Source organism: Xenia sp. Carnegie-2017, unplaced genomic scaffold, assembly GCF_021976095.1.
Source record: "Xenia sp. Carnegie-2017 unplaced genomic scaffold, XeniaSp_v1 HiC_scaffold_6, whole genome shotgun sequence".
NCBI classification, from domain to species: Eukaryota; Metazoa; Cnidaria; class Anthozoa; order Malacalcyonacea; family Xeniidae; genus Xenia; species Xenia sp. Carnegie-2017.
In genome coordinates, this window is record NW_025813526.1 from 6,024,335 (window position 1) to 6,049,626 (window position 25,292).

General features: G+C 34.0%; 2 protein-coding genes across 6 annotated transcripts; one reads left to right on the forward strand and one right to left on the reverse strand.

The window, feature by feature from the left end:
• The first annotated feature begins 239 nt into the window (after positions 1-239).
• On the forward strand, positions 240-5,995 carry LOC124457641. Of its 4 annotated transcripts, XM_047007858.1 has the most exons (15): positions 240-731; positions 890-998; positions 1,262-1,485; positions 1,934-1,983; positions 2,139-2,223; positions 2,419-2,595; positions 2,679-2,839; positions 3,425-3,533; positions 3,655-3,738; positions 3,944-4,124; positions 4,647-4,805; positions 4,877-4,946; positions 5,151-5,219; positions 5,372-5,513; positions 5,615-5,995. In XM_047007858.1, the coding sequence occupies exons 1-15, from the start codon at positions 270-272 to the stop codon at positions 5,648-5,650; spliced, it is 2,118 nt and encodes a 705-aa protein (XP_046863814.1). In that variant the 5' UTR covers positions 240-269; the 3' UTR covers positions 5,651-5,995. The 4 variants fall into 4 exon arrangements, with proteins under 4 accessions (XP_046863814.1, XP_046863811.1, XP_046863813.1 ...); XM_047007855.1 differs by having other exon boundaries at positions 5,372-5,995; XM_047007857.1 differs by having other exon boundaries at positions 4,761-4,805; positions 5,372-5,995.
• Positions 5,996-7,233: 1,238 nt separating this feature from the next.
• On the reverse strand, positions 7,234-12,957 carry LOC124457642. Of its 2 annotated transcripts, XM_047007860.1 has the most exons (8): positions 12,785-12,957; positions 10,900-11,032; positions 10,536-10,729; positions 9,792-9,939; positions 9,474-9,542; positions 9,026-9,097; positions 8,428-8,905; positions 7,234-7,329 (listed from the first exon to the last, which is right to left on the reverse strand). In XM_047007860.1, the coding sequence occupies exons 1-7, from the start codon at positions 12,950-12,952 to the stop codon at positions 8,553-8,555; spliced, it is 1,137 nt and encodes a 378-aa protein (XP_046863816.1). In that variant the 5' UTR covers positions 12,953-12,957; the 3' UTR covers positions 7,234-7,329; positions 8,428-8,552. The 2 variants fall into 2 exon arrangements, with proteins under 2 accessions (XP_046863816.1, XP_046863815.1); XM_047007859.1 differs by lacking the exon at positions 7,234-7,329 and having other exon boundaries at positions 8,183-9,097.
• Positions 12,958-25,292: the final 12,335 nt, after the last annotated feature.

Below are 25,292 nucleotides of genomic sequence, written 5' to 3' on the forward strand. Positions count from 1 at the left end.
ATAATATACTTTCTTTATTTTGGTTATGTTGCATTTTTTTTATTGCTCAGACACATATCTCAAGTTCATGTGTTCGGAACAACAAAATGTTTTGTTTGCCACCCGTTTCACCAATTCTAAAACGATTAAAGCGTTAGTTCTAATTTTTAGAATTGCGTTACGAAGCGTCAATAAAATGTATTCCGCGCATTCTACAAGATATGTTACACTAGGTTCCAGTTCCTTTAGATAATGTGTAGCTCCGTGCAGCTCCGTACATTTGGTTCAAAATGGCTACTCGCCCCTCAAAGCGATTCAAATCTTGCAAACTTCGCGTTCGATCTATCTCTACGAGTGGCAAAAAAATCACGAAGAATATTGCTCTGAAAGCTTCAAATCATATTTCAAATGAATTAAAGTCAACAAACGTCTCTTCTAGTGCGATAGAACGACATAATTTGTATGAGTTTGATGAAGGTGAAGGTTACTGTGATGAAGAGCATACTTATGCAACAAACTATCAGAACAGACGGGAAAAGGAATTTCAAGGCTGGCAAACCATACGAGAGTCTTTGTTAAACGGAAGAATTGTAGAAGAAGTTTTTCTTAACGAAGAAAAAGGCTCTGAATGTGGTGTGATTGGGGTAGAATTTCGTTGTAACGAATGCGCACACGAAAAATATTTTTGCAAAGGTTGTGCTGACAGCACTCACGAAACAAGCAACTACTTCCATGTGCTTGAACGGTTTAAGGTATGGATGGAAAGAATAAAGATAAATTCAGTTATGATGACGTTTTGTGGTGTATAAGTTTAGTGATCAAACGTTGATTTCAATTCATGTCATCATGGTCATTGTTTCATACATTTGTATGAACTGCTATTGAAACATAGCTTGCATTATGTTTTTAGGATGGGTATACATTACCTTACTTTCCCAATCATAGTATTCTTGCAGCAAGGCATCAGAAATCTTGCCATAGTGCTCAAGCAAGAAATGTCATTTGCATTGACCAATATGGTTTGTTTACTAGCTTAGATATAGTCACTTAATGATTGATAATTTATCAACCTTAGCATTTTGTTGATACATAAGGTCTTTGCATGCTCATTTTTTTAAATCAATATTTCTTCTTTAAATACTAGCTTCATGGTAAATTCTAAATTTTATTGCAAAGTTCATGTTTAATTACTACCTACCCTCTTTCTTTGTGATCTTAGTATGTTTCATTATGATGCTGATGATGATGATAACCAGAACTTGCAGTGTATTTTTTCAAATAGGCCGGCAACATCAGAAACAAATTCTGTTTTTTGAGTGTGAAAAAGATTCAATAACGTTAATAAGATTGAAACTTTGGCCTGGCAGTGCTACTCGTCCCTCTTTAGCTTTTCATTTTAAGATGATGGAGTTGGCTGAAACCTTACTTCTTGAATGTCATGTTTCACTTCGAAAATTCTGCGATGCTCTAAAAATATGGACAAAGTGCTCCTCTTTACCATTGTGGGTAAGTATTCATTTCAACTGTGTAAAAAGAAATACATGTGTACCTTCATTCTGTGTTGCCAACAAGGGGGTACTGCCCCCCTCCCAATATTTCTCCCACATTGGTCTTTATTTATAGATCTTGAAAAGGTGTGTGATATCAAACAGTGCATTTTATGTTTAAGGGACATTTTGGGAGTGTTTCCCCATCTCTCCCCCCCCCAAAAAAAAATCCTGTTTCCACAGCTGCCCATGATATAGATACCCCGGCGCAGTGCAACAGCTTGTTAAAAGTTTGTAACAATTACTAGTTACCTGCCTGAAACATAGAAAAACTTGGTTTTCTTGAACTGTAACCTTAATCTTTCATAGAAAGGCACATTACAAAAGATTAAATATTTCACCCTGCTCCTGCTCTTGTTGTGCAAGCAATTATTTCATATTGTTGTAATTGTTTTATTTCATTATAGATTAAGAACATGTATTCAACACTGAACAGCAACTCATTTGATGAGTTTCGGTTTGTAATATAAATTAGTTTCATAAACTATAATTATTGTGTAAACTTAGATGCGAAACGTACCGTAGAAAGACTGAGGGATGTGATCTTGAAGTCTCATGATTGCTCTGGTAATAGTGCATGTTTGAATTTTTAGTGGTTTCTTTATTTCGCAGGTATCATCGGCATTTGTTGAGAAATGGTTACCCGCTTGTAAACCAACATGTCCCAGGGGGATATTTGTGCCCTCTTTGTCCCAAAGTACGAAATTTATAATTGTGCATCTCTTGCAATTTGTTCAAAGCTAGCTTTCTTATTCTAAAAATTTAATAGACATTTGTTCTGCGGAGTTGTACACATTTAGCCATTAAACACAATATTTAAAAACAGTTGTAGGGAAGTTGTTAATGTCTTCATTCTAAAAGCATCATTGTTATTCAATTCATCCATTGATAGCCTGATGAAGCTGGTACTCTGATTGAATCAATGGATGCTTATTTTGGTCTTGTGAGAAAAAAGACTTCAGGGAAAGTTCAGTTCTTGTCAAGGCATAATTCCATTTTGTTCCACAATCAAGAAGAAGTTGATTCATTTGTTGATAACTACACTTCAAGTGCTGAACAAGCTAAAACTGTAAGTATTTGGAAATGTGGTTGAATTTCAGAAATTGTCTTCACTCGAGTTTGCTATTTTATGTACTTATGAATATTACGAAGCCTTTTATTGTTAAGGATTGTCATGAGTTTAAGGCAGGTGAAGTAAATGACATGATTCGATCAAAAGGTAGAAACAAATTATTCGATGAGAAAGGTGTTTTTGGTTGTGTCTGCCGGCATGATTACCCAAAAGGATTTATGAATATCAAACATGGAGAAAGGTAATTTTTGAAGTCATTAACATATTTTCTTTAATGTTTAAGGCAATCGTTATCCACTTACCATGACCGTACCACAATGACCTACAGCTTATAGTCTGGCTATCTAAGCATCATTTATTACAAACCTGCTTTCATGTGAACATACTAGCCCCACCCCATCCTCCCACCCCATCTTTGTTTCAAATATTGCAATGATTTATAGCATGCAAGATTGTCTAACCCCATTAGAGTTGTCTGTTAATAAAAAGTAGAAAGTCTGGTAACAGTCATGACATACTTTCATCATGCAATGAAGTGATCTTTTGTGTACCGTTTAAAATCTTTGCAAGTGGCAGGCTCTTTCTGTTGTATAGCTTTAGTCATTCCCCAAAATGATACAAACGTGTTATGTTAATTTGATTGTAGCAGTTAGCCCTGGGCTACTAGCCCATTGCACTTCGCCTTTTGAAACTATATTTCAAATTTCAATTGAACACGCTAATGACCTTCGTGAAACTTCTGTTGAATGTTGCTGTGTCTCCAATATTAAGAGGTTTTACCAAAATCATGTAATGTCCTAGCTGCAGTATTTGCTTCTTTTTTTAGGATTGGTTATTCAGTTTTTAGCGTCAAACACCAGCTCTCTAACTCCAACGAAAACACAACAATAAAAATCATGTATGACATTGCATGTACTTTGAAGGCACACCTAATGGTTGGTTTTTTAAAGCATTAATAGTTTATTTTGTTTGCTTATAATGACTTTGTGCAGTAGAGTTCATTAAACCGTAATAAAACCAAGTAAAATTGTATTGACATCTTCTGTTCTTTTCCAGAAAAATGGAAAGCATGATTTTGTGAAGAGAGCCGATTATTCTATTCCTGTCTTCCACTGCTATGGTCATAAGTCCTTGTGTCAGGTTTGTACATTTTATTAATTTTATTTCTCTGATGATATCAATACATCTTATGATAGATTTAAAAGAGACTGTTCTGTACGTACTCAAAATGTTTTTGCTATCATTGCATCCACGTGAACAATATTTATTGGGTACGAAAAATAATGTTCGGTCTTAATAGTAATAGTTATAAGCAGCTAATAGCAACTTATTTGTTGTCGTGTAGATACAATTTAACCCAAGAAGAAAAAAAGGATATGGATTAACTGATGGGGAAGGAGTGGAAAGACTATGGTCATTTCTTCGGGGATTTTCCGGCATGACCAAGGAGATGAGCTCTGGTCGCCGTCTTGATATTCTGACAGATGCTTTACTGCACTATTCTTCTCGTCGACTTGAACAGTTTGGTTGGTGTGTTTACTGAAAGTACACGTGTTAGGCTCAGGGAAATAACTTCTTTTAATAGTCAAGTTGATTTTGAGAACATTTGCAATACGTGTATTTGATAGACAAAAATTTTATCTTGATGGGGTTTTTTGGCCAACAAGTAGGTGATTGAAAGCTGGAATTGACATATATAGGACAACACGATCGCTTCAAAAAGTATCAACACCGTACAATATTATAGACTTTTAGAAGAAAATAGCGTCCCAAAACTTGTACTGTGTAAACGTTTTTTGTTTACTTGAAACCGGTATAGAAAATGCTATATCTTCAATGCACGTGTGTTTTGATCTTTTGCAAGGGCTCTTAAAATTGATTTAACTATTTAAAGAAATCCTGTCCCAGACCCTGATATAATCACTTTAGTAATGTACACACAACTGTTTGATCAGTCAACGTTTTGTAAACTAGTAACCCCTCCCCCCTCCCCTTCTGTTTTTTGTATATTAATTTATTTAGTGCTGGAAGTTGTTGATTTTTTTTAGGATCTTCATTAGCTGCTAAACTTAAAAGATGTCCTGAACTTATTACTAACACGCAATCACAAATACAAGACTTATTTTCCAAGCTAGATGTTCTGTATGACTCTGATTTATTAGACACGTGGATGAAGGAAGAAGAACAACTAATTAACGAGAAGAATTGTATGTAATGTGCCTTTCCATCAACTTGTTGGCTCATAATTTTTATTGGATGACTTGATTATTTCTTGTAGCAAAACGGGCACTTCCGTTAACATGGCAACAAAAATACGTGGAAAGTTTATTGCAACTTTACCAACTGAGGTACTGTAGGTATACAATTTTGATATATAAAGTTTATCAAGTGCATGAATAAATATTTTTACAAATGCGATTCTGTAGTTTTGCTCAATAGGTTGCTGAGATAAATGCGTAATGTCGTCACTGTTTATTTTGTAGTATATGGCTTTGTGTATGTAATACTGAAGTAATTAATCATTACTATCAGATGACATTTTTTCGTTATAGAATGCAGATTGCTTGTATTCAGGAAGTTGATCATGGTCACTTTGCGGATATTGTAAAAAAGACTAAGAAGTAAGGCAAGCCTTTAACTATATGGATTGTGCATTTTTTTATCGCTGATAAAACCTCGTGAATAAGTGTTGAGAAGAATTTCAATCTCCTTAAACCAATAGTCGTTTCGTTATAATATTATCGTTTAAATTTGTTTTGATGTATTTTTTTAGAGTAACGAAACAGGTTGAAAACATTGAGAGAAGAAAGAAAGTGGCGAAGAGATGGAAACCTGGGGAGAGAGAATTTAATACGGCAGCTTTGTCGCTGGAGCTGAAACGGAATGAGTCTTGTTACATGATAATACATAATCATGTAAATTATAGTTATTATTGTTATATACTTAAATATATTATTAGTGCTCTTTGTAAAATGCCTTACTTATACATGCATGTGTATGTTAACCACAATAACAGGAAAAGCTTACGTATAGGACGTGGTCAACCTACTGACCACAGACAACGTACAGGACATGGGTAATCAACTGACCACAGTTTTACGCAAAAGCGGTTAATCGTACGTCATTGTGCAATCACATATAAGCCGAGAATCGAAAGCTGTAGTGATGTTGGTGCTTAGTAGAAGTCCACATCGGAAGAAAGCCTCATGTAAAAGAAAACGAACTATTTACGAAGATAACCAAAGAATCCAGATATATATCCTATCCATCAACGAAAGAGTCACTGAAAGTCTGAAAGCAGTTGTCTTAGATAAGTTTGAACATTTAAACATTTATATTATAACGATTATATCAAATTATTAGTATATTAAATAAATATCTTAAGAATTGACAACAACTTCTCCACAAGGTTTTACTCCTTTTGTTACGAGCAATTGAACCAAAAGCGGCCATTTTATTATTAGTCGGGACGTTCGTAACACTCTGTTATTGAGTCAGCATTTTCTTTAGCAGTTGAAAGGATGTTCCTTGTATCCTTAAAGATTAAATATGCAGGTATTCTTCCTTAATGTAACATTTAAATATACTGCTAAGCATTTCAAACGTCTTTCACTTTAGTGCGTGCGTACTTGCCCAGTCCTTTTAAGTGAGTGTCATTTAATACTTTTAATATTTCGAATTGGAATTATGGAAAAAACCCCATTGAATAGTAGTTTTTATAGAAACTGTATTGGTGGTATACTGCTTAAGTAAAATTATGAATGCTATATGACTTTAACTTGTATTTATTGAACCGAGCGTTATCTTGCGTTTCAGATGGCCAAGCAATAGCCGTTAAACTTTCCAAACAAATAACGCAGAGAACAAATTCCATTAAAACTACAATAGCCAAGTATAATGCAACACTAAAGTCTTTGGAAGATTGGATTGAAGGACTTTCTTTAGGAAATTCATTTTCTTTCAATACAATATCTTCAAATTTTTCCATAACATTTTTACTAGATTTATTTTGCAATAACTGAACAAAACCATATCTTGAATAAACATCAACTACACATAACAAATAACATAAATTATCATTATATCTTGCCAAATCTTTTGTTTCAGCTAAATTAATAGTCCATAAATAATTTTTTTTCATACATTTATATTTAAACGATTATATTTTTTTGATACAAATTATGTATATTTTGTTTATTATCTTCTAAATGTTCACCTTTTAATAATCTTGCAGCTCTTTTTATAAAGTCATTGTTAATTAATTTATTAAATTATTAGTTTTCTTCTTCGTTCTCCTCCTCATCATCATTCACAAACGTTGGAAGATGATGAAAATCAAGCTTTGAAAAAAAAATATATCATTATATGTTCTTTCAATTTTATCATTTCCATATTTTTTATAAAGTTCTATAAAATCATATTTCTTTCCAATTTTTTCCTCTAAAATTTCATTCATAAATTCACTATGATAAGCAATGCAATCATATATTGGAATATCCAATTTATTAGAAAACTCTTTCAATACATAAATAGCTTAAATGTCATTACTATTTTCAATATCTTTTTGTCATTTTTTACTTGGTACAGTTTTTGGCATTTCTTATTTACTTTTTCTACTTTAGCTTCCTTTCCTTTGATTTTTTCTTTTCTTCTTTACTTTTTAATAAATCACGACAAAATCCAACAAATTGTCGCAATTTTTGTGATATAGTTTTTAAATCGTCATCTTTTCTTAAATATATTTTGTAAATTTCATCCGTCCAATCAATCATTGCAATATCATTTAGATCAGTGGGTTTGAAACAATCATCCTCCTCATCATCATCATTAACATAAACAGTTCCACTTTCATCCACAACTTGGTATGATTTTTGTGTTTTCTAACTTAACTTATTATCTGAATCACGTTCAAAGATAATGCGTTTCTCAGTAGATGAAAACAAAACTTTAAACAAAATTTCCTTTTCATCTTTATTTGCAATCTTATTCAACACATTTACCAATCTTTCACATGTTTGCAAATTCATTTGCAACTCATCTTTACAGCACATTCCATCGTTTTATGGAGAATAAACAGATTTTGAAAAAAAACATAGATTACTAAAGCGATTAAAACTGCATACTTTATTTGAAATGATTGATTTTCCATTAGAATAACTTTGTAAAACTGTTACCAAATCTCTAAAACTTTTCTTGTAAATGATATACACTAGTATAAGGGGTAATGGGTTAACAATTGACAATGTCTATATTTTTTAGTTAATCCTTTAACCTGCAATGTGCTTTACCCATTTTCTGACAAATGCCACATGACTTTACTTATCATTGGGGTAGCTACGAAGCTTTATTAAACAATCCACAAATAAAATTGGCAAAGAACGAAAATGGGCTTAATTAATTGATTCAAAATTAGAGAATTTTGAGACTTTTGTGAGCCTCAAAACTTTTAAGTATTTTGGTCTGGTATCTGAATGTCATGCAAAATCACAAGTTGGCATAAATGCAATGAGCAAAGGCAATATATAGTGGAGACAATAGACGTGGTGTTGAAATAGCGTGAGAAAAACAACAAAACGTAAACAAGAACATTTGGAAATTTTTTTACTCGTTTCCCCCGATAGTTATTTCTTAACATTCAAACTACACTTGTGCGTAATATAAGAATACAAATATTTTAGGTGCATACAATTATTGGTAACAACATGAACATGCTATACAAAAAAAAGTTTAACACACTACAGGAAATCCTGTTTAGCAAGGCATTCCAGAACAGACGTGTGAAAATCGAAAGGTATGCTTATTTGGGATGTAAACATTTTGGTTTTCAACCTTAAAGTTCCTAATTCTTTGTCCTGGTAACAGATTAGGTTTAATCCAATAATGTTTGTTTTCTTGGTTTTAATGAGTTTATAAGTTAGTTCTGAGCTCGTCTTGTCTAACCAATATCCCCAAATCTAATCTTCAGTAGACGATGATTCAATGCCTTCAGCTGCACCAGGATAATAGAAGAGACAATAAGGTTGATCAGAGTCAGTATAAACCGGAAGAATGTATCCTTCGTGTGTTCGACTGCTTTTACAGTTGGCAATAAGAGTCGCAAAGGCATCAGGTTTGAAAAAATTTTTAAGTTTCCCAGTCAACAAATCGAGGTCTGACTTTGTCAAATCTATATCAGTTACCACCAAATCGCATTCTTCAATCAGCTTGTTACGTATCAAGCACATTGATACTTTGGCTTCTTCAAAAACAACTTTCTTCAACACAGATCGGTAACATTCTCTCTCTTGATCAGAATATTTACGATTCTCTGTCAAAACATTTTCTACTTGCGGTGATTCGATTATTTTGAAATGAATATTCTGCACATTTTTCATAATATTGGAAATCTGTTTAATACCATACTGACTGGGTTTTTTAAACGTAATACCTTCTGGCAAACCAGTAACAGTAAATCCTCCTTTTAAATAAGGTACTCGGCACGTTTTCCCACAAGCTTCACCTTCAAAGTAAATTGCAATGATGGGTAATACATAAATGTAGCTAGCAACAATCAATGACAATAACAAAAAGTCCCGCGCATATTTATGGGGGGAGAGATTTTAATACGTACAAAACTATGAGGACAGACACAATAAATGATATTTCCCAAATATGTAAACTGTAATGCACATTGTTCATTTTTTACGAAACAGCATTCTTTCCCATGATTTGATTTAATAAGTTTGGAAATGTTTCACAATGGTGTAAAACATTCATGCTGACTTAAAATAACTTGATTGTCAAAAAAGGAATTGTGTATAAAATGGACTAAAAAATATCAACCATGACACAAGCTCAGAAAATGGAAAATCATTTCAAATGCAATTTGCACTTACTGTAATTCTGGTTGAATAGTTTTATCACATCACACACCCGGTACTTTCTGACAACCTGTTTTGGAGAATCTATTTAATAAAAAAAAACATTGATAAAGAAATAAAGCCCGTGTAAAATGTATGGAAAGAAGGGAGAGGATTATTCATATATCCAGCTGAGCCCAAGTGATTACTTTTGAAAGCAATTTACTTTCAAAAGAAACCGAAGGGCACAACTGAATAAACATTCTTGGAACAGCACTAATGCTTGAGAAATAATGCACTGGTATTCCAAGACCCACAAGTTTCTGAAAATAACTGTGTGGGTACAGCACTTACCCAAATACTCAACGAAATTGACACCAATTTTTTCATTTTTATTCAAAAAGTTGATTCCTTTTTCTGTTCCAAACTGTTGAAGACAAGAATCACCAGGCTCCAAGAATAAAACAACTGCTTCACAACCAAGACTTTCTAAGTAAGTAAGCTAGCAAAGAGAAATTTAATTGAATTTACACAGCATAAGTTTTCAGCAAATCAAATTTTTTCTCTAAGTAAACAAAAAGTATAAAAATCAACACATCTACAATGTGTTTAATTAAACACTTATCATAATAGCTTTGGCCTTATTTTATGATACGTATACTACTATTTTGTGGGGAAATTAGAGCCCCTCGTACACCCTAATCTATCTAAAGCTATGGGGATTGCAAAATTTCTTACAAAATACTCCCCCTTCACATCCATGACACGGGTCTATCAATGCTAATATTTTCCACAGTAAAATTGCAAACGTTACAAAATGCTAACTTTGTGGATCTGTAACCCAGTAGACTTGGCTAAATTTCAGCATTTATTTGCTACTTCTAACAATTCATAACAACTTTTACAAATTTTTTTGTAGTAGAAGTTTTCTTTAGGTAAATTGTCTTTCCTTTAGAATGGATTGAAATTTACAAACCATCACGTTATGTTTATAGAGATGTTCAACTAAATCTACGCACAAACAATTGAAGTAAAAATCATTCTCTTATATCATAATACTGTACATACTGTATGTACAGTGGGTAATAACAGCTGTACCTGTGACAAAAGCTGCTTTTTCCCTTTTTTTACTTGGTTTGTGCGCTGCTTAAATGTCAAGTCATGAATGTCATTGCTTTGAACAGCCTTTGCTCTTTCTGCCCAAATCACACGTTCCTCTGCCCCTAACAAGTTCCAGTGGTCTACAGCTAACTTCAACCTCTCAGAATTAGAGCTTAGCTGCTTGCATTCCTCTAAAATTACAAAATGCATACTTACAAAAGGCATTTAACAACAGAAAGAAACAAAATACTCTTTTGGGTTTAAATGACGACTGCACAGGTTTTGTCTTAGCACTTTTGGTGGGATAAAGATGATACCTATTGTGCAGGCCATAAAAAACATACAGTTTATAGATCAGAACCTGAGTTCAGCATATGTGAGCAAAAAAGATTATATGCTGTAGTTCTACGCTTTGAAGGGCACAGTCTTAACTCCTCATCTTGATGAGAGCTGGCTTTTCTTTTTCTGGACTGCTTTTTATTCCCAATCCATTTCTAGAAGAAATAACAATAAAAAAGCTAGCAAAGCTAGTAAATAACCTTGGTTAACCAACTACACCAACTACACCACTACATGGTGTATGAACAAATAGAGTACTAACATGAAGCCTTCAAGTTATTTGAAGAATAAGATATGCTAACTTAGTCTAAACAACAAAAAATTATTATGTTAAAAATATAAATGCTTCTTTGCAAACTAGACAATCAAACAATTTCATTAGAAAATTCTGCAATAAGCATGAGCTTATTTCACCAGTAACAGAATTCATTAAGTATGTAACTAAGAACCACCATCTATATGAAACTTCTTTCTCAAATTATTCGTAAATTAGGAGAGCCAAAAAAGTAAAAATGTGACTTATTCCTGCACAAGATAAATTTTTTAGGGACTATTAACCTAATTAATAAGAAAATTTGTTAAGGTATATTAATTTATATTTTGCCTTGATCACCTTCAATGGTATGCACCCAATGCAATTAAACCTTTAAAGCAATTATATAGATAATAATGGGGCGACTAGCAGAGAGTAGAAATTAGAAAAACATCTCTAGCATTTACAATTTAAGGTAGATTCAACATTATTGAGTCTCCATAAACTGCAAAGATTCTGTCATTCAAACTTTCAAAAAATGAAATACAGCATAGTCTGCTCAGTCATTTATTCATGCAAAAAATTTCACTTGCTGTGAAAACTATGTATTTCTAAAAAACAATTAATTAATGGTAATATTCTCAAATTTACCTACATTTCAGGATTATTATTTGCAAAATGATAAGGTCCCTGTTTGTTATAGCATGAATCCCAGGCAAGTCTTTCATGGAAAATGGAAACACCAGTGGGCATTAAAAATTTGTTATAGAGAAAATGCGCATTTTAATCATTTAATTTTTGGAAAACCATTGTTAAGTGAAAATCAAGGGAAAACCATAGATTTCTGATTATAAGATTTGTGAGAATGTTACAGAATGCCTGTCCTTAAGTTCCAACAAACTCAGAATACTACGAAAAATTTGTGATCAACAGTCTTGAAGGCATACTCAAAAATAGAAAAATTACCAAGTTTTCCCACCCCTTTTTAAGATGTATTACCTGTGGCACCTCTATACTATGATATGAATATTATGAAATGAGTATATGTACGTAAATACTATGATCTTATTACTTTTATAAAGGAGAAATTGCATTATTGAAGAAAACTACAGATCGATTTAATGCAAAAAGATATAGTAACTAGTGGTACATACATATTACATCTGACAACAGAGAAAGATAAAAAGCTTGAGAGGGTTGAATACAAATAAAAACAAGACTGTTTTTTATTGTACATAGTAAAAACAAGTGTGAGTATAAAAGTATAATAATTTTATGTTTAATAGACCAAGTTAAAATTTTAACAGTGGAGTAAATTTCACAAATATCGTCAGCAAACGTTGCAATTTTAAATTGTCAAGCAATACTAAAAATAAACACACTGGTATTGTGGTACAGTGAGAGAATAAACCATGCTCTCCCCAATAAAGGGAAAATCCTAAGTATATCTGTTTATATATCTCTGACATCTTGTAAACTGTCTAATATATAAGTTAAGGGTATAATTAGAAGATATAAAATGCACACTATATTTAATGTCAGTTACAGCAACAATAACTACACCCATCAAATCAAAAAATACTGGCGAAGATCACTCGTTGCTAATGAAAAAGAAAGCGCGGGTAAAAAATATAAACTCGTGCATTTTGTTTACCTTGACTCTTTCAAACGTCATATTAGCTTGGTTCGCAGCTTCTTGGATGACATCCCTCATACTAGCTGCTGTTGAAATCATTCCTTGATCATAATAATCCTTCAAGATCTTTTTTTGTTCGTCATTTAAAATATCATAAGATGCTGAACGTCGAACGTTTTCCGCCATAGCCAGATCACAGAACAGGAATATAAAGATGACTAAATAAAGTATTTCATAAATTCGTGAATCCCATACATCAGAATGCGCGAAATACATTTTATTGACGCTTCGTAACGCATTTCTAAAAATTAGAACTGACGCTTTAAGCGTTTTAGAATTGGTGAAACGGGTGTTCTATCAGTGTCCACGTGTATTTAGAAAATTCTGTCTCATTGCGGTATTTAATGTTCGTAATTTGATTGATTTAATGTGGTTTATCGTGTCTTAAAAGCGCATGCAACAACACCTATATAAGTTTTTGTATCGTTGTTTTCAGTCGTTGTCACGTCGGCTTTGTAAATCACGTTGGGTTTCAGGCAATTGCATTTGTCAGGCATAGGTGTTTCCGTTTCTAGTTACAGTTCTTTGGGGGTTGTTCTTGTTCTGAGTTGTTTCTGGGTTAAGTCTTTTTAAAATAATCTTGTTGTGTCTGGTTATGAAAGTTTTCATGTTTTCGCCGCAGCTGTAGCTTACGCGTATTGTGTGTCGGTTGAATATATTGGAGAGTATAGTATTTGGTGGGAAATGTTTGTCGATAAGTTTTAGGAAGTCGTGGGCGATGTGTGTTTTTAAGTTTCTGCTGTATGGTGGGTTGTGACGCTACGTTTCTGTTGCACGTAGTGTTTACATTGATGAGTTGGGTGGGGAAACTGCTTTGTTTAAGAGCTTGGTTATAAATCGTTGCGGCATTTTTGAAGGTGTCTTTTGTAGTTGTGGTGCAGGTATGGTACCGGATGTAAGCGGAGCTCCTTCTCGTGTCAACTATTTTCCAGTCCGAGGAAGTAAGCAGAGCGCGCGCGTGTAAAGCGGAAACGATTTAAAATAACGAAGGTTGTTACTGGACTGGATGACATGATTAATTGAAATACGATAAAACTTAATTAAAATTGTCAATTGTTTTCTTTTCTTAAAGCAATATTAGATCTGTTATCTTGTTTCCTTTGCAGATATAAAAAATGAGAACACGTTACAATTTTACTGTGTTAAAGTTATTTGGTAATTTTTGTATAACTAAAAAAAATGGCTTTAAAAGTTGACATTGAGCAAGCAAAGAAAGTAAAGGAATCGTCCTTCGAATTTGAAGATGAGAGCAATGTTTTAGATGAACGCCAAAGCAATATACAAAATAAATTGTTAAAGTGTTTTGCTACTGAAATTGGTTTTAAAATATACGAACTTAAGGCAAAAGACTGTGACGGCTGTTGTGTTGATCACTCATCTCAAAGGTGACATGAATGTTTGATGATGCCGAATGATGAAAGGGTATCGATATACTTCGATGATGCAAAATCAGAAATTGATGAGGAAGAAGTCATGAAATCCTTCTTAGATAGTTTACAAGACATAACTCCGATAGTAAATGGGCTAGAACTTATCAAGTACACTTGCAATGATTGGAGAAAAATATTTTTGACAGAAAAAAGAACAAATTAGATTATGAGACGTTGATTTTCTTAAATAAATTTCATTGAAATAAAACATTTTTAATTAAAAAAAAACTAGCAACAACCACTTTGAAATAAAAAGAAATCAATCGAACTGACTGTTCTACTGTATCAATTTTCAAAAGATAAAGAATTATCATTTGAACATTCATACAGTAGAAAATTGATACACTCCACAAATCTCTCCCCCACCTCAGAGAGGTGGTCTTAATGTCTACAGCTTGGTGGGCATATGATCCACATTTCGCAGTATACACACTAACCTAAAATAATGAACAAAATCACAACTTATATTTTCTAAAGTCATATAAAACAATGAAATAGAATTCCAATTCAACTTACTCAAAATCAGTCTAATTGTGTTTGATTGTGTAGCCATTCTTTTTGCTGATGCCTTCGTCGTTTACTTGCCTGAGACTTTGACGTGAGTGCTTTTACATGCAAAATATTGACAAATGCTCTTTCGTTAGCAGTAGTTTTCCAATGGATCGATTATTTCCTTGGCATGCGTGCGTTTCAGAGTGAATGACGGCATTAAAATATTAAAACATTAATTTGCCTCGTATGTCTGCAGGCCTAATGTATTTCAAGCACCATCAATTAAAATGGTGAAATAACGTTCAAGGTATTTGTCAGTTTTGGTTTGGAAAAAATATTATGCATCATAACTGTCTTAAAAATTATAGCTATGAGTCTTAACAAATATTATCTCTGCATTTTTTAACTTGTCATTATACTGTGAAAACAAGCAAGAAGAACTTTTCATTATTCGTGTGGAGAAAGAGTTTTGATGGAAATATGATAAAAAATAACCTTAATTAAACAATCAAAAAACACAGACAAAAACTAATCCTTGCGATAATTATAATCGGCTTCATGGTCATTATGCACAGCTAGAACCCTCGGATTATGAAGCTCTAGGTTTACTATTTTGGTATTTTCCTCGGGGAAAGAATTTTGACGGAAATTTGATTTAAAAAAACCTTAATCAAACAAATGAAAAACAGAGTCCTTGAGATAATTATAATCGCTTTTATGAGGCTTAGACCTTGAAAAAAATTGCATCCACACATATCGTTTTCAAATCATATTTACCGTCCACACGAATATTATAAATCACCAAAATAGGTAAGAATAAGTAGAAATCATTAGAGTTTGTAGCCTGGATTCTAGTGTTGATGCTATCGTATTCGAAAGTCTCCATATTTGTCATTGAAAACGCTCGTTACGCGCATTGCAAAGTTAAATAATTCTTATTTTCGTATCATCAATAGAGAGAAAGGATTTTGATGGAAATGTGATAAAAAAATAACCTTAATCAAACAATCAAAGAATGCAGACAAAATTTAATCCCTGAGTTAATTATAATCGGCTAGCACAGCTAGAGCCCGGATATTTATGAAGCTGTAATATTACTATTTTAGTATTTTTCATGGGAAAAATTTTTGACTGAAATATGATTAAAAGAAGCCTTAATCATATAATTGAAAAATGCTGACAAAATGGAGTCATTGTGACATTTATAATCGGATTCATGATGCTTAACACAGCAAAAAATGTTCATTGGAATGATGACAGCGATCGTTAAACTCAAACACAAAATTATCTTTAAACAGTTTAAACTGACAGAAAAACAAACCTTAGATGGAGTAAACAGTAAAGAAAATCACAACCACCTATGACTTTTGACAAAAAGTAGTCAATTCGTACACCTCTCATTTCATTTGTATCAACTTTGTAGGAGATTATTCAATGCCTAATTGTTACACTTGTTAAAAAAAATGCACTATTTGTTAAACGCAAACTTGTTAGGATATACTTTTCGAAAAAAATCAAATCTACTAAATACGAGGCATACACCACCAAGCAAAAAAGTTCTCTCCTTTAAATCTTTAAATAATTTGGGTGAAACATCTGTGTTTTGTTATTAAATATTGTTATTAAATAATTTGGGTGAAACATCTGTGTTTTGTTAAAACGGTTCAACTTATCTGTATCTAAACTAATCTAATAATTCTAAATGTGTGCTGAGAGCCTGTGAGCTAGCTAATCATAAATTTTTGAGTTGGAAACAATTAAAATCTTCGTTAATCATCAACAAAATATACAAGTAGAATTGCATAAAACTCAAGTACTGCAGATCATTTGCATTAATTTGACAAACGTTTTGCAGCCAGAGATAGAAAAAGAAAAACCGAGGAAAAAAATGGTTTCTATTGGGAAGCACAGATGGTTTTGCAAAAACGGTGGTCTGAAACGTTTTACTTGCAACGAGGGGCGCGTCTTCCTAAAGTGCGCCAAAGAAAAATGTAATTTATTCACGACCGAAGAAAAGTACTTGCAGCTTCTAGGCGTGCACGATAAGAATGTCCTAAAGGAATTCAAGCCGAACCGTTTTCCACTTTGCGAGTGCCAAGTGTTTGCATTTCGGTGGGTATCAAACTTCACCAACAATCCTGGGCGACCCTACTTTCACGGCAAGTGAAAAGAAATGTTCATTCTTTCATTGGGCTGACGAATCATTGAAAGTAACTGGAAAAACTAAAAAACCAGCAGCGCCCAAAAGAAAGTCGAGCACCAAAGTACCAAAAGTGGAAGAATCAAAGCGCTCCAAAATAATTGTCAAAAATTCATCGAATGATGAAAAAAAGATGATGTCCAATGACATAATTTACAAACTTTAAATTTTTAAATTCCATATAATCTTGATGTGTTTACAATATAATCTATGTATAAATTAAAATTTCAAACCATTTCTTGCTTATTACATCATGACTTGCGCAATGACGATCACTTTAGGGGCAAAGTACTATGACAAAAGGGCAAGGTTGGATCAATTTTACATCAAGTTTGCTTTACCAAGATTGATCAATTGTAGTTTCTTAATTTGTTTTGATATGGATTCATATGACCTGCGTTTAAAGAAACGTGCTGAAGGTAAAAATGCTAAGGCAAAACGACTTATAAGAAAAATCCAGAATGAATTGGCTAAGCCAAAATCGGACTTACGCAAAGTCTTACGTTGGCAGGAAAAATCTGCCAAGCTACTAGAACAAAAGTTCAAGCTGCTGAAAAAAAAGAGATGACCGTTTTGCTGATGTCTCCTGAGACACAATATACTTCAATATGTAGAAGATATCTGAAAAAAACGTGAAAAAGTTTGATGCATCAGCGTGTGTTTTCAGGGCTACGATGGAAAGACCTAGAGATGATAAAGTGTACAAGATTAAAGATATGGTTAAGGAATTAAACGAACTTTTTGCCAATACAATTGATCAGGTATAAGAAAATACTTCTCTATTTTCATGCTTTTCCCTCACATAGCTTAAATCAAGATAATGTTCTTTTTTTGCAGGCAGGTAAAGAAGGCGTGTGATTTAGTGACACCTCTAGAAGACAAAAATGCGAATCATGATCCGCCTGAGTGAACTCAAGTCCCCCATAAGCAGGCAACTGTTGCCTGCAACTTAAATGACTTCAAACCGGGTAATGTCGAAATAACGAAAGTTTTGCAGAGTAATGAAAACATCCTTTTGGATCAGTCGTTTACTGTTGATGTTGTTGCTGTAAGACAGCCGACAGGGTCCGGTAAAAAATATTCTACTTCGTTAAAAGTCTTAGATTATAGCAAAGACAGCTTAGTTAAAAAGTCAATTATTACTGTACAAATTAAGGATAATTTCTGCTGTGCTTGCGCTCTTGTTGTTGCAAAGGCCATAGCGGACAAGAATCCAAAACTCAAACAATTTAAGCAGGGTAAAGCTATTAAGAAGCGAGAAGCTTTGAAATTATACAAGAAGGCCAATATTTCCTGTGGTGCTTGTGGTCTCCGTGAATTGTCTAAGTTTCAACTGTGACAAATGCTTTCAGTTCTTCAAAAATGGTTTAAATCATTTTTTTTATAATGTCTGTAAAACGTGCACGCAAAAAGACTGAGTTGAGATTTCAGATAAAAAACATATGTGTTCGGATTGTTTCAAGATTTGTCCCTCTACTGCATGTATTAATCGTCATGAAAAATTGCGTCGGTCCAAAGGGGTTGACTTGCCATGAATGTGTGACAAGTCGTTTCGATGTTAACTGTGTTCATCTATAGTTGACAAAGACAGACAAAACGAACATCGCTATGGGGAAACTGTATGTCATATATGCAATAAGTTTGTACTTGATGATCATTTATGTTTCATGCAAACGGAAAAACCGAAACGCAAGAATGATAGTCTAATATTTTACGATTTTGAGAAAGATTTTTTAACCGGAGAACATGTGGTTAATTTTGCTGTTGCAAAACATATAGACGGTATAGAATTTGTTTTGAAGGGTTACAACGCATTGAACGAGTTTCATTCCTTCATATTTTCAAGAGAGCATAAAGGTTTTATAGCAATTGCCCATAATGCTAAGGCAATTAACGGTGTTTTCATTCAGAGATTGTTAATTGAGTACAGATCGACTGCTGATATACACGTTATTAATTTGGGACATAAAATTATGCAACTGACAGTAAAAGATTATCAAATCCGTTTAATTGACTCGCTGAACTTTTTACAAATGCCTTTATCAAGGCATTTGTTGTTTGCAATTTAGGGATTTATTTCTCGCAGAGACTAAAGTTGATCCATTCTGTTATTGTACCATTGCAGTCTCATCGCAATCGTGTGGCTTGAATTTGTATCTGCGAAAACTAACTGCAACATACAACACGCTCTCAATGGCGGAGGAAAAAAGTTGAAGATGCGGAATTAGGTAGAAACAAACAGTATATTTTTTATTTTATGGCTGTCTCTATCATGCATGCCCATCTTGTTACGATTTAAAGTGGTACTATGACGAAAATTTTGCCTCTCGTTTTTTTTCATAGATTAATAGTGTATGTAAAAAAATCTCTTCTGGCGAAATTTTAGCGCAATGTATTTCATGCTGCTCGAGTTACGTAGCGATAAAACTTGAACTTTAAGAGCCGCCATTAAAATGCGCCATATTTGAATTTTCAAGAAGGAAGGTGCTTATGATAAATTTTCATTTTCTTCGTTAAAACCAGGGTGATCCAAAATGCATTTCCTTTCATCGATTTTGAACTGATACATTTTACCACGGCATTGCTCTATTTCCATGCAGCATCGGCACTCTTGAGGGTTGACAACAAGATGCAACGAACAATGGCCACATTCACACCTTTAATATTGGCCAAATTGTATGTTTCCATGAAGTTATCATAGCTAACGGCAGACGATTCAGATCAAAGTAACACACTAAGAATGACATCTTACCATGAAGTAACATCAACACGGGCATCAAAACGATCTTGCAGCATGTCTTCAACCCACCGTTCTTCTGCAACTGTAGCTTCGTACTCAGCAATTTCATCGGGCGAAGCAAGCGGTTCAATATTATCGACAAATGGCAAAATTTCCGAATTAGATTCGTTCGAATTTGCCGTCACAAATTCCGATGAAGAAATCGATGCGTTTGTCTCGATCGAAGACTCAGAGAGCGAGCTAGATCTCGATGAATTTGACATTTTTTTGCTCTATTTATGTATTACTTTGTATACTTTCCAATGTGCGCTTCATGCCGTGTTAAGACTATGACGTCACAGACCTTTGCTGATTGCAAATATTCAAAATGGCCGATTTTAATGGCGGACATGAAAATTAGACATTTCAAATGTTCATAACTCCCTCGTTATATTATTTTTTTTGCTTACATTTTACGAAAGCAATAATTGATATGTGCTTAAACTATTGAATGCTCAAATGGATGATTTTTTAATGTTAAGTTTTGGTCATAGAACCACTTTAAGAAACGATCATTCCTTTTTTAATGAGAAACAGATGGCTGACGTATTTGATTGAACAATTTGACGACAAAATTCACTTTTACAATTGGGCTACGAGGTTAAGACGATTTGGGAACATGACTATTGCGAACTTAAGGAAACGGACGAAATAAAACATTTTTTGGATACAAATGACATTATAACTAATCTTGAACCAGGCGATGCGTTTTTTGGTGGCAGAGTAAATGGGTTTAAGCTTTTTAGGGATACACAACAAGATGAAACAATTGAATATGTTGATTTTACATTGTTGTGTCCTTACGTTAACAAAACAAAAATTTATCCTATAGGTCATCCAACACTTATTCGCGAGAATTTTAAAACAATTTCGAATTATTTCGGACTAATAAAAGGTTTTAGCACCCAGAAATTTGTATCTTCCTATTTTACCTGCACGAATAAAGGATAAACTTTTTTTCCTTTACGTAAACAGTGTGTTGTGCAAAACTCTTCAATGTGTACTCATTCGGAAAATAAGCGAAGTTGAAGTGTTGAAAGCTATTGAAAAAGGATATAAGGTTATTGAAATTTTTGAAATTTGGCACTTTGAAAACACAAGCTCAGATTTGTTTTGGGATTATGTGAACTATTTTTCCCGTATAAAGCAAGAGAGTTCAGGATTTCCAAGTCGTTTACAAACTTTTGAGGACAGACAGAAATACGTGGCCGACTAGTATGAAAACGAGGGAATACTGTTAAGGCATGATAAAATAGACTACAATCCAGGCTTAAGAGCATTGGCTAAGCTTTGTCTTAACAGCTTGTGGGGTAAATTTTGTCAAAAAGACAATCGACTAAATACAAAATTCATTAATGATCCTCTACATTTCTACAGACGTTTGATCGGGGCCGACATTGAAATGCACGATCTTTGCATCTTGAATGATGATTTAGTCGAAATTGTATTTAAGAGAAAGCATAAGTATGAAGTAGAAAACAAACAAACAAATATCTTCATAGGAATTTTAACAACTGCATGGGCTAGATTAGAACTTTACAATGTGATGGATCTGTGGCAAACTAATTTATTATATGTAGATAACGATGGTTGTTTTTATGTAAATAAACCGGGGAGTCCAAGGCCACTCTTAGGGGATTACGCAAAATTTATTCCCTCCGGGTAAACAATGAAGAACGATAAGCCTTGACTCTCATTATATGATCATTTTTAAAAACCCAAGATATTCTCTAGGTATTTCAACTTTGGCCCGTCAAATGTACCCTAAAAATGTCAACTACATTTTGGAGTCGTTTCAAGACGCTACGAGTCGCGCATACGATTATCTCATGCTCAATTTACATCAATAAACCCCTGACAATTTGCGTGTCAGAACAAACATTTTGCCTGATGGAAAGCACATTGTGTATGTACAAAAGCGATAAGCATCGACGGAAACACTCATAAACGTATCATGTCAAAACGAATGAAGAGCTATATTCCTTACCAACAAGTTCTAGCTAAATCAAAACTAAAAGATCGAAAGGTGGTAATTGAGCATGGACCCTCCGACGTTATTGTGTGCATATGTGAATGTGCTATCAATGTTTTAAAAGGAACTGTCCAGTATCTGCCAGTCAAAAGCGACTGTTGCCAAGGTACAAGAAACACCTGAGAGTGCTAGCTAACAAAAAAATCTCACGAGCAAAGAAGAAAAAACTTTTGAATCAGAAGGAGGAAATTTACTGACTGCTTTACTGCCGCCGGTTATAAGTGTATTGGGAAGTTTGTTCACAAAATGAAACATGTCAAACGTATGATTCTTGTTCCTGAAGATGTATTTAACAGATACGAAAAACAACAAAAACTTGAAACTAGTCCGATCATGATGAATACGATGAATAAAGACACGCAGCTCTCACATATTCTTCAACAAGACGACATGAGTGACGATCAAAGACAAAAACTTTTTAACGCAAACTTTGAACAATTCCTTAAATTGAAGCAAAAAAAAGATAATCAGATACCCATAGTACGTGTGGTAGACACTGTTGATGGGAATGAAAAAAACATAATAAGTGACAACGAAAATCAGACATTAGCCGACTCTGTCATTGTAGAAAGTGTGCCAAAAACTATGCGTGAGCGGGCGAAAGCAATATTGCAGCGTCTTAGAACACACCCGATTATAGTAGCTTGGGACGGTTCTGGACAAATCAAACTTGAGGGAGTCACCATTCCGCAATCAAACATAACAGATCTAATTAGCGATGCTGTGAGAGGAAGGAAAAATTTCCACCCTAAAAGGTCTAAAGAATTCTTTCGTGTTTTATCAAAAATAAACATTCCTCGAGATTTGGTTAGGAACGATATGAGATGGAAGGAGGCTGAAATGGAAACTTCACCACGTGAAGAAAACGAAACATTTTATTCTAGTTCATCAAAAGCGAAATTGACAACGCCCGAAGCTCCCTCTACCCACAAGAAAACTCATTTACGTTGGTTAAGCTATTAATATATCTTGAAGAGGATTTTTTCTATAAATAAAAATCGCAGTTGATATCATTTTCCTCATTGTTGTCAATTAAAATATGTAAATACAAAACGCAAACAATTAAGTTACACAAAGAACTTTTTTATTGATAACTAAACACTTCAATCTTTTATAAATAAGTTTGTACTTGACGGATTTCTAACGTTATGGATTACACTAGTTTCTATTTGAAAATGTTTGTTTACAAAATTCGATACTTTCTTATCGTTTTCCACAGTATTACCATCAAACATGCTTACAATTTTACTCATACTATGGCCTCGCAGTCTTTGGCTTAGGTAAAATATACAATATTGTCCACATACATCGGTCCAAATACTTTGTTATTTCCGTGCATTAAAATCCCAGTCATAATGTTTCAAATAGTCTTGAAAGAATTTATGATAAATCTCAGGCGACTGGTCAAAGCTGTCGAAGAATTCGGCTTTTCGTTCAGACGGAAATTAAAATGCAACCCAATGACTTCCAGGTTTTCCGCTGATATCGGTGTTTGCTATAAGCCCATTCGGATAGCTTTTGATTACTTTAGGTAAACGATCAGCTGGAAAAACACCAAGAAATTTCTCGCTTGTAACAGGATCCGATCTCAAAGCAGACGATATTTATGAGGTCTCCATTTAACCAATGTAGTCCTCTTCTTGTTTGAGCAAACTGTTGTATACGGTTTACAGCTTTTTCCCCTGTTTCCTTTGGTGCTTGATTAACACGAGATGTTGAAGACTTTTTAAAACTTTTCCCTGAGATAACATCATTCAAAACGTTTGCACCTGTATCGAGGGCAATTTTACCTAGAGCTTTTGCGCCGGTTTTTGCCAAAGATATTGCAGCTGTAGCCAATCTACGAAATAAACCACCAAGACAATAACCCATCTGCCCATAACCTTTTTTCCTGGATGCTCCCCAAAAGACAGTTTGTAATCCGTATACTTTTTGCTGATTGAGATAATATTGAACATAACGGTTTGTTCTACTCATATTTTTTTCTTATGTAAAATAAGATAAGGCTTGTTTTCTGAAATGAAGTGTCACTATTGACTTCCCTCGTTCAAATGCGATGTGATTTCCTAACTCGTCCCTTAAGAGAATTTCGATGTCCTTGAAAGATTTTGTTTGCAAGGGTAAGTATTGGATATTAGTCAATGTTCTTGAAACAATGTCCCCATATTTTCCTTGAATAGCAACTGCCTTTAGTAATTTTACATTGACGTCTCCAACAATTTGCGGTTGTACAATGTTGCAATATACATACATCATGATGGATCCGTGCAAATCAGAGGCAACTGTTATTCAAAACATTGTCTCGCAAGGGCACTGAACAGTCTTGGATTAACGCAGATGGTAAATAGAGTAACAAGACCTGCCTCTGATGCGTGCTTAGACCATATTTATTCTAGTCATCCTGCTAGAATTAGAGAAGTAGCCATAGGTAAATCTGGACTTTCCGATCACCTGCCGGTCACTATCTTGAGGTGCTACAAAACCATGGATGCACAACGTAAACAACATTCCAAAATCAAATACAGAAATATCGACAAAATCAACAAAGAGTGCTTTCTGCGAGACTTAAGAGAAGCCCCATGGGATATCTTCTTTGTTTTTCAAGATGCCGATAGCATTGTTGAATCTTGGTACAAAATCTTTAATGACATTCTTGATAATCACGCACCTTTAAAGTTCAAGAGTGTGAAGAAAATCAATCAGCCGAAATGGTTCACTAATGATCTATACAACGAAATAAATAAACGCGATAATCTTCTAAAAAGGGCCAGAAGAACACAAAATGAGCACGATTGGTCTGCTTTTAAACTGATTAAAAACAAAGTGACGAGGAAACTAAGAAATGCGAAGGAACAGTACTTTAAATCTCAGTTCAGTAAAAATCAAAAATGTCCAAAGAAACTTTGGTCTTTAATTAAAGACCTATCTAAAGATACAAGGAATAATGACGACTCTGTTCCTATTGCTGACGAAAACAACAACCTGATAAAGGATGACCATTCAATCGCTGAACGCTTTAACCGCTTCTTCGCTGATGTATATAAACGTCTCATAAAGGCGGCTCCTGTACTTCATTATGATGCTCTTCCTGGTCCTCCAGACAAATCTAACAGTCAAATTGAGAATCTTATTCCGCAAATAACTCCTAGTGAGGTTAACGATTATCTTCTAAGTATACCTACACACAAAGCCACGGGAATTGATGGGCATGGTGCCAGAGTTCTAAGGATTGCAGCTCCTGAAATATCATGCTCCATAGCTAAAATTATAAATCACTGTATTGAAACTTGTACATTTCCCTCACAATGGAAAATAGCAAAGGTTAAACCACTACTCAAGAATCAAGGAAACAAGCAAGATATTCAAAACTATCGTCCTATTGGTATTTTGCCTATTCTTTCTAAAGTCTTTGAAAGACACATCCTCAATGCAATGAACACCTACTAAACAGAAAACGCACTTTTATACTGCTTCCAATCAGGGTTCCGTAAAAACCACTCCACGGATACTTCTTTGTTGTTTCTTCTCGACCA

What these genes read in the sequence shown, in the direction of transcription:
- LOC124457641 (XM_047007855.1), top strand. Translation starts at nt 270, where the DNA reads ATGGCTACTCGCCCCTCAAAGCGATTCAAATCTTGCAAACTTCGCGTT. An exon ending in GCTCCTCTTTACCATTGTGG is followed by an intron (nt 1,486 to 1,933) that starts GTAAGTATTCAT and finishes ATTTCATTATAG; the next exon opens with ATTAAGAACATGTATTCAAC. An exon ending in GTGCTGAACAAGCTAAAACT is followed by an intron (nt 2,596 to 2,678) that starts GTAAGTATTTGG and finishes AATATTACGAAG; the next exon opens with CCTTTTATTGTTAAGGATTG.
- LOC124457642 (XM_047007859.1), bottom strand. Translation starts at nt 12,952, where the DNA reads ATGGCGGAAAACGTTCGACGTTCAGCATCTTATGATATTTTAAATGAC. An exon ending in TGACGTTTGAAAGAGTCAAG is followed by an intron (nt 11,033 to 12,784) that starts GTAAACAAAATG and finishes TATTTCTTCTAG; the next exon opens with AAATGGATTGGGAATAAAAA. An exon ending in AAAAGCAGCTTTTGTCACAG is followed by an intron (nt 9,940 to 10,535) that starts GTACAGCTGTTA and finishes TCTCTTTGCTAG; the next exon opens with CTTACTTACTTAGAAAGTCT.